Genomic DNA, 12,403 nt, shown 5'->3' with positions numbered 1-12,403 from the left:
CTAGTGATTTAGGGCTATATAAGTAAACATTGATTGATTGATTGATTGATTGATTGATTGATTGATTGACCTTTATAAACACATTGGTGAAGAGATTTCTTGGTAACGATTTAGTTCACAGATTGGCCAAATATTCCATAAGATATGGTAAATGGGTTATAGCGCTTTTCTACCTTTTTTAAGGAACTCAAAGCGCTTTGACAGTATTTCCACATTCACCATTCACACACACATTCACACACTGATGGCGGGAGCTGCCATGCAAGGCGCTAACCAGGACCCATCAGGAGCAAGGGTGAAGTGTCTTGCTCAAGGACATAACGGACGTGACTAGGGCGGTAGAAGGTGGGGATTGAACCAGTAACCCTCAGATTGCTGGCACAGCCACTCTCCCAACTTCATTACTTCATCCCCATAATGGATGATTTACGATCCACTGAAAAATATAATATTGACTCAATATCTGGCAATGCAAGTGAGTGCCAAGATAATTGTGTCATGCTTCAGTGAAGTAGTGGTAGCATCATGGTTTGGGGCTGCATGAGTGCTGCCGGCACCTAGGAGCTTCGGTTCACTGACAATGCTAAAGTATATCCAAGTTGACACCAAAATGTTGTTGAAATGTGAAGGGGGTTTATTCACTTTGTGTTTCCCTCGTCAGTCCATAGTCTTGTTGCTCCATGCCATGGACTTCCTCTTGGCCAGGTCATCTTCCTGGATGGAAGATGACCTTACTACAAGAAGAACGCAGAGTTGGAATATAATTACAACACTTTATGTACATATTTATATACATATTTATATAATATTTACATATCTATATAATATGTAACCACAAGCTCCATTCACAGACAGAGTCCCATTGCTTTTATGAGTGGTCGAGCAAGTCAAAAGCTGAAAAAAAAATATATATATGTATATATATTTTATTTGTGGTGGCCGTAATTCTTTCGTGGCGGGCCGCCACAAATAAATGAATGCGTGGGAAACCCTGCATTAACCTTCCTCTTGTGTTAGCTTTCTGTTACCATCTCTTATGTTAACGGGTCGGTTTTGACCCATGTCTTAAATCAGCTGTAAAATACACTAAAAACAATTATCTATCATCCAATTTGTTTCCCATCTCTTGGTTACCTTGTTAGGCTTCCTTATCCTTGAAAATATTGGTTTTAATATTTTTGGTTTGGGCCATTGGGCCTTTTTTTTGTCAGTAAACCCCTCGATTTCAATTTTTAAAAATGGTAAAACGAACCTCAAGAGAATCATATAAATAAAAAAAAGGTTGGTGTGTTACCTAACTATTACTAAGGGGTATTAGAACACATCTCTTAAATAAATGTGTTTTATTTATTTTTTCATTTTAAGAATTTTAACTATAGTAACATCTATGGTGTTACGGGTCAATTTCGACCCATATATATTTACTTCAAGAAAAAGGCTAAAACATATTTTTTTCAGCAACAGAAATCCAACATCAAACAAACAACAACCAGTCAAGCAAATGAAACCAAGAGAAATAGATTACTAGTTCCAAAACTAATAAAAAAACAAAATCAGAGTGGCAAAAAGTGACACTTTTAGTGTCCATCTTTTGTTTGTTTTTGTACAGGATGACAAGGTAAAATGAGAATCCACTAAAGCTCACATGATTGGGAGAGGAGCTGGCTGTCAGTGTGTTCAGTTTTGGCTCTTATCATTTCTTTATCATCTTATTTTTAGAACTGGGTCGAAACCGACACTAACAACACCAAGGGCATAATTTCTACCAGAGCATTTTAAAATTTAGTGAAAAAAAATAAAATGTTTTATTTTGTTGACAAAGAGGTTCCTGACAAAGTCAAAAAGCTTTGATGCAAAAAAATAAATGTATGTGGTGTTTTTATGCGGGCTTCACGGTGGCAGAGGGGTTAGTGCGTCTGCCTCACAATACAAAGGTCCTGCAGTCCTGGGTTCAAATCCAGGCTCGGGATCTTTCTGTGTGGAGTTTGCATGTTCTCCCCGTGACTGCGTGGGTTCCCTCCGGGTACTCCGGCTTCCTCCCACTTCCAAAGACATGCACCTGGGGATAGGTTGATTGGCAACACTAAATTGGCCCTAGTGTGTGAATGTGAGTGTGAATGTTGTCTGTCTATCTGTGTTGGCCCTGCAATGAGGTGGCGACTTGTCCAGGGTGTACCCCGCCTTCCGCCCGATTGTAGCTGAGATAGGCGCAAGCGCCCCCCGCGACCCCGAAAGGGAATAAGCGGTAGAAAATGGATGGATGGATGGAAATTGGCCCTAATGTGTGAATGTGAGTGTGAATGTTGTCTGTCTATCTGTGTTGGCCCTGCGATGAGGTGGCGACTTGTCCAGGGTGTACCCCGCCTTCCACCCGATTGTAGCTGAGATAGGCGCCAGCGACCCCGAAAGGGAATAAGCAGTAGAAAATGGATGGATGGATGGAAATTGGCCCTAATGTGTGAATGTGAGTGTGAATGTTGTCTGTCTATCTGTGTTGGCCCTGCGATGAGGTGGCGACTTGTCCAGGGTGTACCCCGCCTTCCGCCCGATTGTAGCTGAGATAGGCGCCAGCGCACCCCGCGGCCCCGAAAGGGAATAAGCGGTAGGAAATGGATGGATGGATGGAAATTGGCCCTAATGTGTGAATGTGAGTGTGAATGTTGTCTGTCTATCTGTGTTGGCCCTGCGATGAGGTGGCGACTTGTCCAGGGTGTACCCCGCCTCCCGCCCGATTGTAGCTGAGATAGGCGCCAGCGCCCCCCGCGACCTCAAAAAAGGGAGTAAGCGGTATAAAATGGATGGATGGAAATTGGCCCTAGTGTGTGAATGTGAGTGTGAATGTTGTCTGTCTATCTGTGTTGGCCCTGCGATGAGGTGGCGACTTGTCCAGGGTGTACCCCGCCTTCCGCCCGATTGTAGCTGAGATAGGCGCCAGCGCCCCCCGCGACCCCAAAAGGGAGTAAGCGGTATAAAATGGATGGATGGATGGAAATTGGCCCTAGTGTGTGAATGTGAGTGTGAATGTTGTCTGTCTATCTGTGTTGGCCCTGTGATGAGGTGGCGACTTGTGCAGGGTGTACCCCGCCTTCCGCCCGATTGTAGCTGAGATAGGCGCCAGCGCCCCCCGCGACCCCAAAAGGGAGTAAGCGGTATAAAATGGATGGATGGATGGAAATTGGCCCTAGTGTGTGAATGTGAGTGTGAATGTTGTCTGTCTATCTGTGTTGGCCCTGCGATGAGGTGGCGACTTGTCCAGGGTGTACCCCGCCTTCCGCCCGATTGTAGCTGAGATAGGCGCCAGCGCCCCCCGCGGCCCCGAAAGGGAATAAGCGGTAGAAAATGGATGGATGGATGGAAATTGGCCCTAATGTGTGAATGTGAGTGTGAATGTTGTCTGTCTATCTGTGTTGGCCCTGCGATGAGTTGGCGACTTGTCCAGGGTGTACCCCGCCTTCCGCCCGATTGTAGCTGAGATAGGCGCCAGCGCCCCCCGCGACCCCAAAAGGGAGTAAGCGGTATAAAATGGATGGATGGATGGAAATTGGCCCTAGTGTGTGAATGTGAGTGTGAATGTTGTCTGTCTATCTGTGTTGGCCCTGCGATGAGGTGGCGACTTGTCCAGGGTGTACCCCGCCTTCTGCCCGATTGTAGCTGAGATAGGCGCCAGCGCCCCCCGCGACCCCGAAAGGGAATAAGTGGTAGAAAATGGATGGATGGATGGAAATGAGACCTAGTGTGAATGTGAGTGTGAATGTTGTCTGTCTATCTGTGTTGGCCCTGCGATGAGGTGGCGACTTGTCCAGGGTGTACCCCGCCTTCCGCCCGATTGTAGCTGAGATAGGCGCCAGCGCCCCCCGCGACCCCGAAAGGGAATAAGCGGTAGGAAATGGATGGATGGATGGAAATTGTCCCTAATGTGTGAATGTGAGTGTGAATGTTGTCTGTCTATCTGTGTTGGCCCTGCGATGAGGTGGCGACTTGTCCAGGGTGTACCCCGCCTTCCGCCCAATTGTAGCTGAGATAGGCGCCAGCGCCCCCCGCGTCCCCAAAAGGGAGTAAGCGGTATAAAATGGATGGATGGATGGAAATTGGCCCTAGTGTGTGAATGTGAGTGTGAATGTTGTCTGTCTATCTGTGTTGGCCCTGCGATGAGGTGGCGACTTGTCCAGGGTATACCCCGCCTTCCGCCAGATTGTAGCTGAGATAGGCGCCAGCGCCCCCCGCGACCCCGAAAGGGAATAAGCGGTAGAAAATGGATGGATGGATGGAAATTGGCCCTAATGTATGAATGTGAGTGTGAATGTTGTCTGTCTATCTGTGTTGGCCCTGCGATGAGGTGGCGACTTGTCCAGGGTGTACCCCGCCTCCCGCCCGATTGTAGCTGAGATAGGCGCCAGCGCCCCCCGCGACCCCAAAAGGGAGTAAGCGGTATAAAATGGATGGATGGATGGAAATTGGCCCTAGTGTGTGAATGTGAGTGTGAATGTTGTCTGTCTATCTGTGTTGGCCCTGCGATGAGGTGGCGACTTGTCCAGGGTGTACCCCGCCTTCCGCCCGATTGTAGCTGAGATAGGCGCCAGCGCCCCCCGCGACCCCGAAAGGGAATAAGCGGTAGAAAATGGATGGATGGAAATTGGCCCTAGTGTGAATGTGAGTGTGAATGTTGTCTGTCTATCTGTGTTGGCCCTGCGATGAGGTGGCGACTTGTCCAGGGTGTACCCCGCCTTCCGCCCGATTGTAGCTGAGATAGGTGCCAGCGCCCCCCGCGACCCCGAAAGGGAATAAGCGGTAGAAAATGGATGGATGGATGGAAATTGGCCCTAGTGTGAATGTGAGTGTGAATGTTGTCTGTCTATCTGTGTTGGCCCTGCGATGAGGTGGCGACTTGTCCAGGGTGTACCCCGCCTTCCGCCCGATTGTAGCTGAGATAGGCGCCAGCGCCCCCCGCGACCCCGAAAGGGAATAAGCGGTAGAAAATGGATGGATGAATGGAAATTGGCCCTAGTGTGAATGTGAGTGTGAATGTTATCTGTCTATCTGTGTTGGCCCTGCGATGAGGAGGCGACTTGTCCAGGGTGTACCCCGCCTTCCGCCCGATTGTAGCTGAGATAGGCGCCAGCGCCCCCCGCGACCCCGAAAGGGAATAAGCGGTAGAAAATGGATGGATGGATGGAAATTGGCCCTAATGTGTGAATGTGAGTGTGAATGTTGTCTGTCTATCTGTGTTGGCCCTGCGATGAGGTGGCGACTTGTCCAGGGTGTACCCCGCCTTCCGCCCGATTGTAGCAGAGATAGGCGCCAGCCCCCCCGCGACCCCGAAAGGGAATAAGCGGTAGAAAAATGGATGGATGGATGGTGTTTTTATGCATTTAAAAACTAAAACGGGTCGGTGCCGACCCTAACACAAGACGAAGGTTAAAAAAAAAAAAATCACACTGTAAAAACGGTACTTTTATTTTTACAGCTTAAACGCTGTTTCCGGTCCAACCGCGGCTTAACACCGGAAACTTGACACAGTCAGGTGTCCGGACTGCGTGTGCACTGCTACTAAGGACTTGACTACAGGTGACATTTGTTGTTGTTTTTTTTTGTTTATATTAATTTTTTTTCTTTTGGAAAAGATGGAGCCTCCTGACTTCGAAGCCATGAACTTCACGGTGAAGCCCACAGAAGGCGCGTACTACCCGTTGTGTGAGAAATGGCAAGACGGCTCCGAGGGCTCCGTCTTCCACCTCGCCAACATCTTCCTATTTTTGGGCTTCATGGGAGGGAGCGGCTTTTACGGACATTTATATTTCTTCACCTTCCTGACGTTGGGCTTCTTCTGCACTTCTCTGTGGGCTTGGGGCCACGCATGCGCACCGGACGCCTTCCTGTGGTGTTTGGCGCTCTTTGCGGCGTCTCTGGGCCAGCTGGTCCACGTCGCCTACAGACTCAAGAACGTCTCCTTCAAAAGGGACTTCCAGGACCTTTACAACTGCCTCTTTAAAAAGCTGGGAGTGTCACTCCCACAATACGGGAAGATAGTTTCCTGCTGCGAGGGAGACATCCACACCATAGAGAAGGACCACTGCTTCGCCGTGGAGGGGAAGACCACCATTGATAAGTTGTCCTTGCTCCTGTCCGGCAGGTGACTACTTCAATCATGTCAATCAGTCAATGTTTATTAAATAGCCCTAAATCACAAGTGTCTCAAAGGGCTGTACGAACCACAACGACAGGGCAAGGAAAAACTCACCCCAGTGTGACTTTGACAATGATGACTAAGAGAAACCTTGGAGAGGACTGCATATGTGGGCAACTTCTAGGGCAGGGGTCACCAACGTGGTGCCCGTAAGGACCAGATGAGTTGCCCGCTGGTCTGTTCTAAAAAAAATAGCTCAAATAGCAGCACTTACCAGTGAGCTGCCTCTATTTTTTAAATTGTATTTATTTACTAGCAAGCTGGTCTCGATTTGCTCGACATTTGTAATTCTAAGAGAGACAAAACTCAAATAGAATTTGAAAATCCAAGAAAATATTTGAAAGACTCTGTCTTCACTTGTTTAAATAAATTCTTTTTTTTTTGTTTTTTACTTTGCTTCTTATAACTTTCAGAAAGACAGTTTTAGAGAAAAAATACAACCTTAAAAAGGATTTTAGGATTTTTAAACACACATACCTTTTTACCTTTTCAATTTGTGTTGGCCCTGCAATGAGGTGGCGACTTGTCCAGGGTGTACGCCGCCTTCCGCCCGATTGTAGCTGACATAGGCGCCAGCGCCCCCGCGACCCCGAAAGGGAATAAGCGGTAGAAAATGAATGAATGGAATTTCTTCCTCTTCTTTCCTGACAATTTTTTTTATTGTAAAGAATAATATATACATTTTAATTTAGTTCTTCATTTTAGCTTCTGTTTTTTCGACGAAGAATATTTGTGAATTATTTCTTCAAACTTATTATGATTAAAATTTTAAAAAAATATTCTGGCAAATCTAGAAAATCTGTAGAATCAAATTTAGATCTTATTTCAAAGTCTTTTGAATTTCTTTGAAAATTTTAGTTCTGGAAAATCTAGATGAAATAATGATTTGTACTTGTTAGAAATATAGCTTGGTCCTATTTGTTATATTTTATAACAAAGTATAGATTGGATTTTAACCTATTTAAAACATGTCATCAAAATTTTAAAATTAATCTTAATCAGGAAAAATTAATAATGATGTTCCATGTATATATATATTTTTTTTTCAAAAAGATTCAAATCAGTTTTTCTCTTCATTTTTTTCGGTTGAATTTTGAATTTTAAATAGTCGAAATTGAAGATAAACTATGATTCAAAATTTCATTTTAATTTTTTTCGTGTTTTCTCCTCTTTTAAACCGTTCAATTAAGTGTTTTTTTCATTATTTATTCTCTACAAAAAACCTTCCGTAAAATATATATATATATATATATATATATATATATATATATATATATATCTATATCCATCCATCCATTTTCTACCGCTTATTCCCTTTCGGGGTCGCGGGGGCCGCTGGCGCCTATCTCAGCTACAATCGGGCGGAAGGCGGGGTACACCCTGGACAAGTCGCCACCTCATCACAGGGCCAACACAGATAGACAGACAACATTCACACTCACATTCACACACTAGGGCCAATTTAGTGTTGCCAATCAACCTATCCCCAGGTGCATGTCTTTGGAAGTGGGAGGAAGCCGGAGTACCCGGAGGGAACCCACGCATTCACGGGGAGAACATGCAAACTCCACACAGAAAGATCCCGAGCCTGGATTTGAACCCAGGACTGCAGGACCTTCGTATTGTGAGGCAGACGCACTAACCCCTCTGCCATATATATATATATATATATATATATATATATATATATATATATATATATATATATATATATATATATATATATATATATATATATATATATATATATATATGTATATGTGTATATATGTATATGTGTGTGTATATATTCATTTCATGCAGACAAGTATATAAGTTGGTGTATTACCTGATTCTGATGACTTGCATTTATTGGAATCAGACAGTAGTGATGATAACGTCCGCATTTTTGAATGGAGGAGAAAAAAGACCTCCTTTCTGTCCAATACCACATGAAAGTGGTTGTTTTTTAGCATCTTATTTGTCCAGCTTCCATACTCATTTTTATACACTTAACAAGAAATACATTGGCACGCCAGCTTTCTGAGGCTCTTATTATGTTAGCAAAGGCAGGATGAAGCAGCGCTTTTATTGTGAAGACTGGAACTTTTTGACATTTTGACAGCAGGTACAGCGTCAGAGTCTGTTGAAATAAAAAGTGTTTCTCGCCTTCCTGTCGGTCATTTTTTCTTAATAACGATCTCGCAGCAGCCAGCGTCCTCTCACAAGACACTCGGGTGCCGTTAATGTCAATCAAGTGACTAAAGGGACGTCTTGGTGAAGATTGATCGCAAATTTTTAGGTACGTTTTTTTAATGCCTTCCTGGCGGTCGACTGACACACCCTCCACGATCAACCAGTAGCTCGAGATCGACGTGATGGGAACCCCGGTTTTAAATAAAGTGTAGTGTAGAAATGCACCCAATTGCAGGAAGCATAATTTAGATTTTCAAAATTTTCTTTCAGGAAGTGCACGGCAAATGTTCCTGTTTTTTTTTTTCTCAAAGGGTACTCACTAGGGGTGTAACGGTACACAACATTTTCGGTTCGGTACTCTATTCAGAGGTCACGGTTCGGGTTATTTTCAGTACAGTAAGAAAACAACAAGATATAAATTTTTTTGGTTATTTATTTACTAATTTTGCAAAATTTTCCACCAAAAATATTTTTCTTAGTGGAATATTAAATGTGAAGTATTTGGAACCTGAGATAGGTCAATAATTCATAATAACATTGATTTTGGGCTTCACGGTAGCAGAGGGGTTAGTGCGTCTGCCTCACAATACGAAATTCCTGCAGTCCTGGGTTCAAATCCAGGCTCGGGATCTTTCTGTGTGGAGTTTGCATGTTCTCCCCGTGACTGCGTGGGTTCCCTCCGGGTACACCGGCTTCCTCCCACTTCCAAAGACATGCACCTGGGGATAGGTTGATTGGCAACACTAAATTGGACCTAGTGTGTGAATGTGAGTGTGAATGTTGTCTGTCTATCTGTGTTGGCCCTGCGATGAGGTGGCGACTTGTCCAGGGTGTACCCTGCCTTCCGCCCGATTGTAGCTGAGATAGGCGCCAGCGCCCCCCGCGACCCCGAAAGGGAATAAGCCATAGAAAAAAAAATAGAAAAAACATTGATTTTGATTCAATATTATGTTTTGAGCTATGAAAGTTTGAAAGAAAGAAAAAAACAGCTTTGTTTCATTAGTCAACGTTGCAACTTTTTCTAAATTACATTTAGCCTTTAAGCTTTTTTATTTCACTTTTGTTTATGTTTTTGTTTATTTTAATAGTATTTTTAGAATGTTTCGTGGGTCTTTAAAACATTAGCCGCAAATGGCTTCTGGGGCACACTTTTGACACCCCTGCTATATCCATCCCATCCATTTTCTACCGCTTATTCCCTTTTGGGGTTGCGGGGGGCACTGGCGCCGGAAGGCGGGGTACACCCTGGACAAGTCGCCACCTCATCGCAGGGCCAACACAGATAGACAGACAAAATTCACACTCACATTCACACACTAGGGCCAATTTGACCCTGCTATAGATAATAAAAAATAAAATCTGATAAATCTAGGGGTAAAAAACAGAGCCTGGCGACGCATGCGTGTTTATCATAACTCTCTCGCTCTCTCTGTCTCTGCCCCTCCCTCACGAATGCTGCCGCGTGCACAAATACTCTTTGTTTTTAACCCCTTCTTAATCCGGAACGTACATTGAAAATACACGCAACCCCTAACTTAAAATGCCGGACATTTGAATCATTTAAGAAACTCCACCCGGACAGCCCCGCAAAAGAGGACATGTCCGGTGAAAAGAGACGGTTTGGTCAGTCTATCGTAACCCGGTCACTGCTAGCATGCTGTGTGTTGTGCCTCGGTGTGTAATGTTTACACAACGTGCGGTACGCTACTTAATATGTCAATCAATCAATCAATCAATGTTTATTTATACAGCCCTAAATCGCAAATGTCTCAAAGGACTGTACAAACCATTACAACTACAACATCCTCGGAAGAACCCACATAAGGGCAAGGAAAACTCAGACCCAGTGGGACGCCAGTGACAATGCTGACTATGGACTTTGGAGAGGACCTCAAATGTGGGCAACCCCCCCTCAATGGATGTTGAGCGGGTCCAACATAATACTGTGAAAGTTCAATCCATAGTGGCTCCAACACAGCCGCGAGAGTTCAGTTGAAAGCGGATCCAAGACAGCAGCGACAGTCCCGTCCACAGGAAACCATCCCAAGCGGAGGCGGATCAGCAGCGTAGAGATGTCCCCAACCGATACACAGGCGAGCGGTCTATCCTGGGTCTCGACTCCGGACAGCCAGTACTTCATCCATGGTCATCGGACCGGACCCCCTCCACAAGGGAGGGGATCGACATAGGAGAAAAAGAAAAGAAGCGGCAGATCAACTGGTCTAAAAAGGAGGTCTATTTAAAGGCTAGAGTATACAAATGAGTTTTAAGGCGGCATAGCTCGGTTGGTAGAGTGGCCGTGCCAGCAACTTGAGGGTTGCAGGTTCGATTCCCGCTTGTGCCATCCTAGTTACTGCCGTTGTGTCCTTGGGCAAGACACTTTACCCACCTGCTCCCAGTGCCAACCACACTGGTTTAAATGGAACTTTGATATTGGGTGTCACTATGTAAAGCGCTTTGAGTCACTTGAGAAAAGCGCTATATAAATATAATTCACTTAAATGCTTCTACTGAGTTTGGGAACTCGTTCGGTTGGAGGGTCTTCCAGCTCTGGCTTTTACATGTTGTCCTAGCCCGGTTGCTGCTAGCATGCATACTCGTTCGGTACACCTCCGAACCGAAACCGTTCAATACAAATACATGTACCGTTACACCCCTAGTGTTCCCATTCCTGTAAAACACACAACCCTATTTTCCACCACACCGTCTCCTCAATTGAATTCAATTAAAACGGCAGTTAGTTTTGATTGTATTGTTGCAACATTGACACAACAGCTGTCCATTTTTTTTTTTGTCTTACAGAATCAGAGTGACAGTTCAGGGCGAGTTTCTACACTACATCTACCCCTTTCAGTTTTTGGATTCCCCTGAATGGGACTCACTCAGACCATCAGAGGAGGGTGTATTCCAGGTCAAAGCCCAATGTTTCCGTCCCCATGTTTGACAATAGAAGAATTTGCTGTAAACGTTTAGAGTTTACAGTCATTCCTCATGTGTCTTTCTCTCTGTAGGTCACTCTGTCAGCCGACAACCCCTGTACATATGTGGCATGGAGAAGGAAGAAACTCTACCTTCTCTTTGCCAAACACCGCTACCTAGCCAGGATCTTCGCCCTGGTTGTGCGGAATGATATCGCAGACAAGCTGTACTCCCTTAACGACAAGGCATTCGACTGCGCCGGGCACCGCTACGATCTCCGCTTACCCAGCTACTGTCACATGCCAGAGACCGAATTAGAAACGGCAGATGTCGTCCCGGAGGTCCCAGCGCAGGAATGACTGTATGACCACACGAACACTGCTGCAGGCGTGACACACTTTTACCCACTCAGTGAGCATAGGAAGAGGTAACGTTTCATCTGTTTTGTCTGTTCACACTTTGTTTTAAATGTGTTTTTTTTTATACTCCCTCGCCATTTTTCCTCAATGTAAACATTTTTTAATTATATCTTAAAGGCCTACTGAAATGCCATCCATCCATTTTTTTACCGCTCATTCCCTTTCGGGGTCGCGGGGGGCGCTGGCATAGCTCGGTTGATAGAGTGGCTGTGCCAGCAACTTGAGAGTTGCAGGTTCGATTCCCGCTTGTGCCATCCTAGTTACGGCCGTTGTGTCCTTGGGCAAGACACTTTACCCACCTGCTCCCAGTGCCACCCACACTGGTTTAAATGTAACTTAGATATTGGGTGTCACTATGTAAAGCGCTTCGAGTCACTTGAGAAAAGCGCTATATAAATACAATTCACTATCTCAGCTACAATCGGGCGGAAGGCGGCGTACACCCCGGACAAGTCGCCACCCCATCGCAGGGCCAACACAGATAGACAAGACAACATTCACACTCACATTCACACACTAGGGCCAATTTAGTGTTGCCAATCAACCTATCCCCAGGTGCATGTCTTTGGAGGTGGGAGGAAGCCAGAGTACCCGGAGGGAACCCACGCATTCACGGGGAGAACATGCAAACTCCACACAGAAAGATCCCGAGCCTGGGATTGAACCCAGGACTGCAGGACCTTCGTATTGTGAGGCAGATGCACTA

At 45.4% G+C, this 12,403-nt stretch overlaps 1 protein-coding gene across 1 annotated transcript; it reads left to right on the top strand.

Annotated features, from left to right (window-relative positions):
• The first annotated feature begins 5,507 nt into the window (after positions 1-5,507).
• On the top strand, positions 5,508-11,637 carry popdc3 (popeye domain containing 3). The gene is made up of 3 exons (XM_061914972.1): positions 5,508-6,130; positions 11,162-11,270; positions 11,371-11,637. The coding sequence occupies exons 1-3, from the start codon at positions 5,622-5,624 to the stop codon at positions 11,635-11,637; spliced, it is 885 nt and encodes a 294-aa protein (XP_061770956.1). The 5' UTR covers positions 5,508-5,621.
• The last annotated feature ends 766 nt before the right edge of the window (positions 11,638-12,403 follow it).

Source organism: Nerophis ophidion, linkage group LG11 (assembly GCF_033978795.1).
Source record: "Nerophis ophidion isolate RoL-2023_Sa linkage group LG11, RoL_Noph_v1.0, whole genome shotgun sequence".
In the NCBI taxonomy this organism is placed as follows: Eukaryota; Metazoa; Chordata; class Actinopteri; order Syngnathiformes; family Syngnathidae; genus Nerophis; species Nerophis ophidion.
The sequence above is the reverse complement of the archived record's forward strand: the minus strand, read 5'-3'. Positions and strand labels throughout refer to the sequence as shown.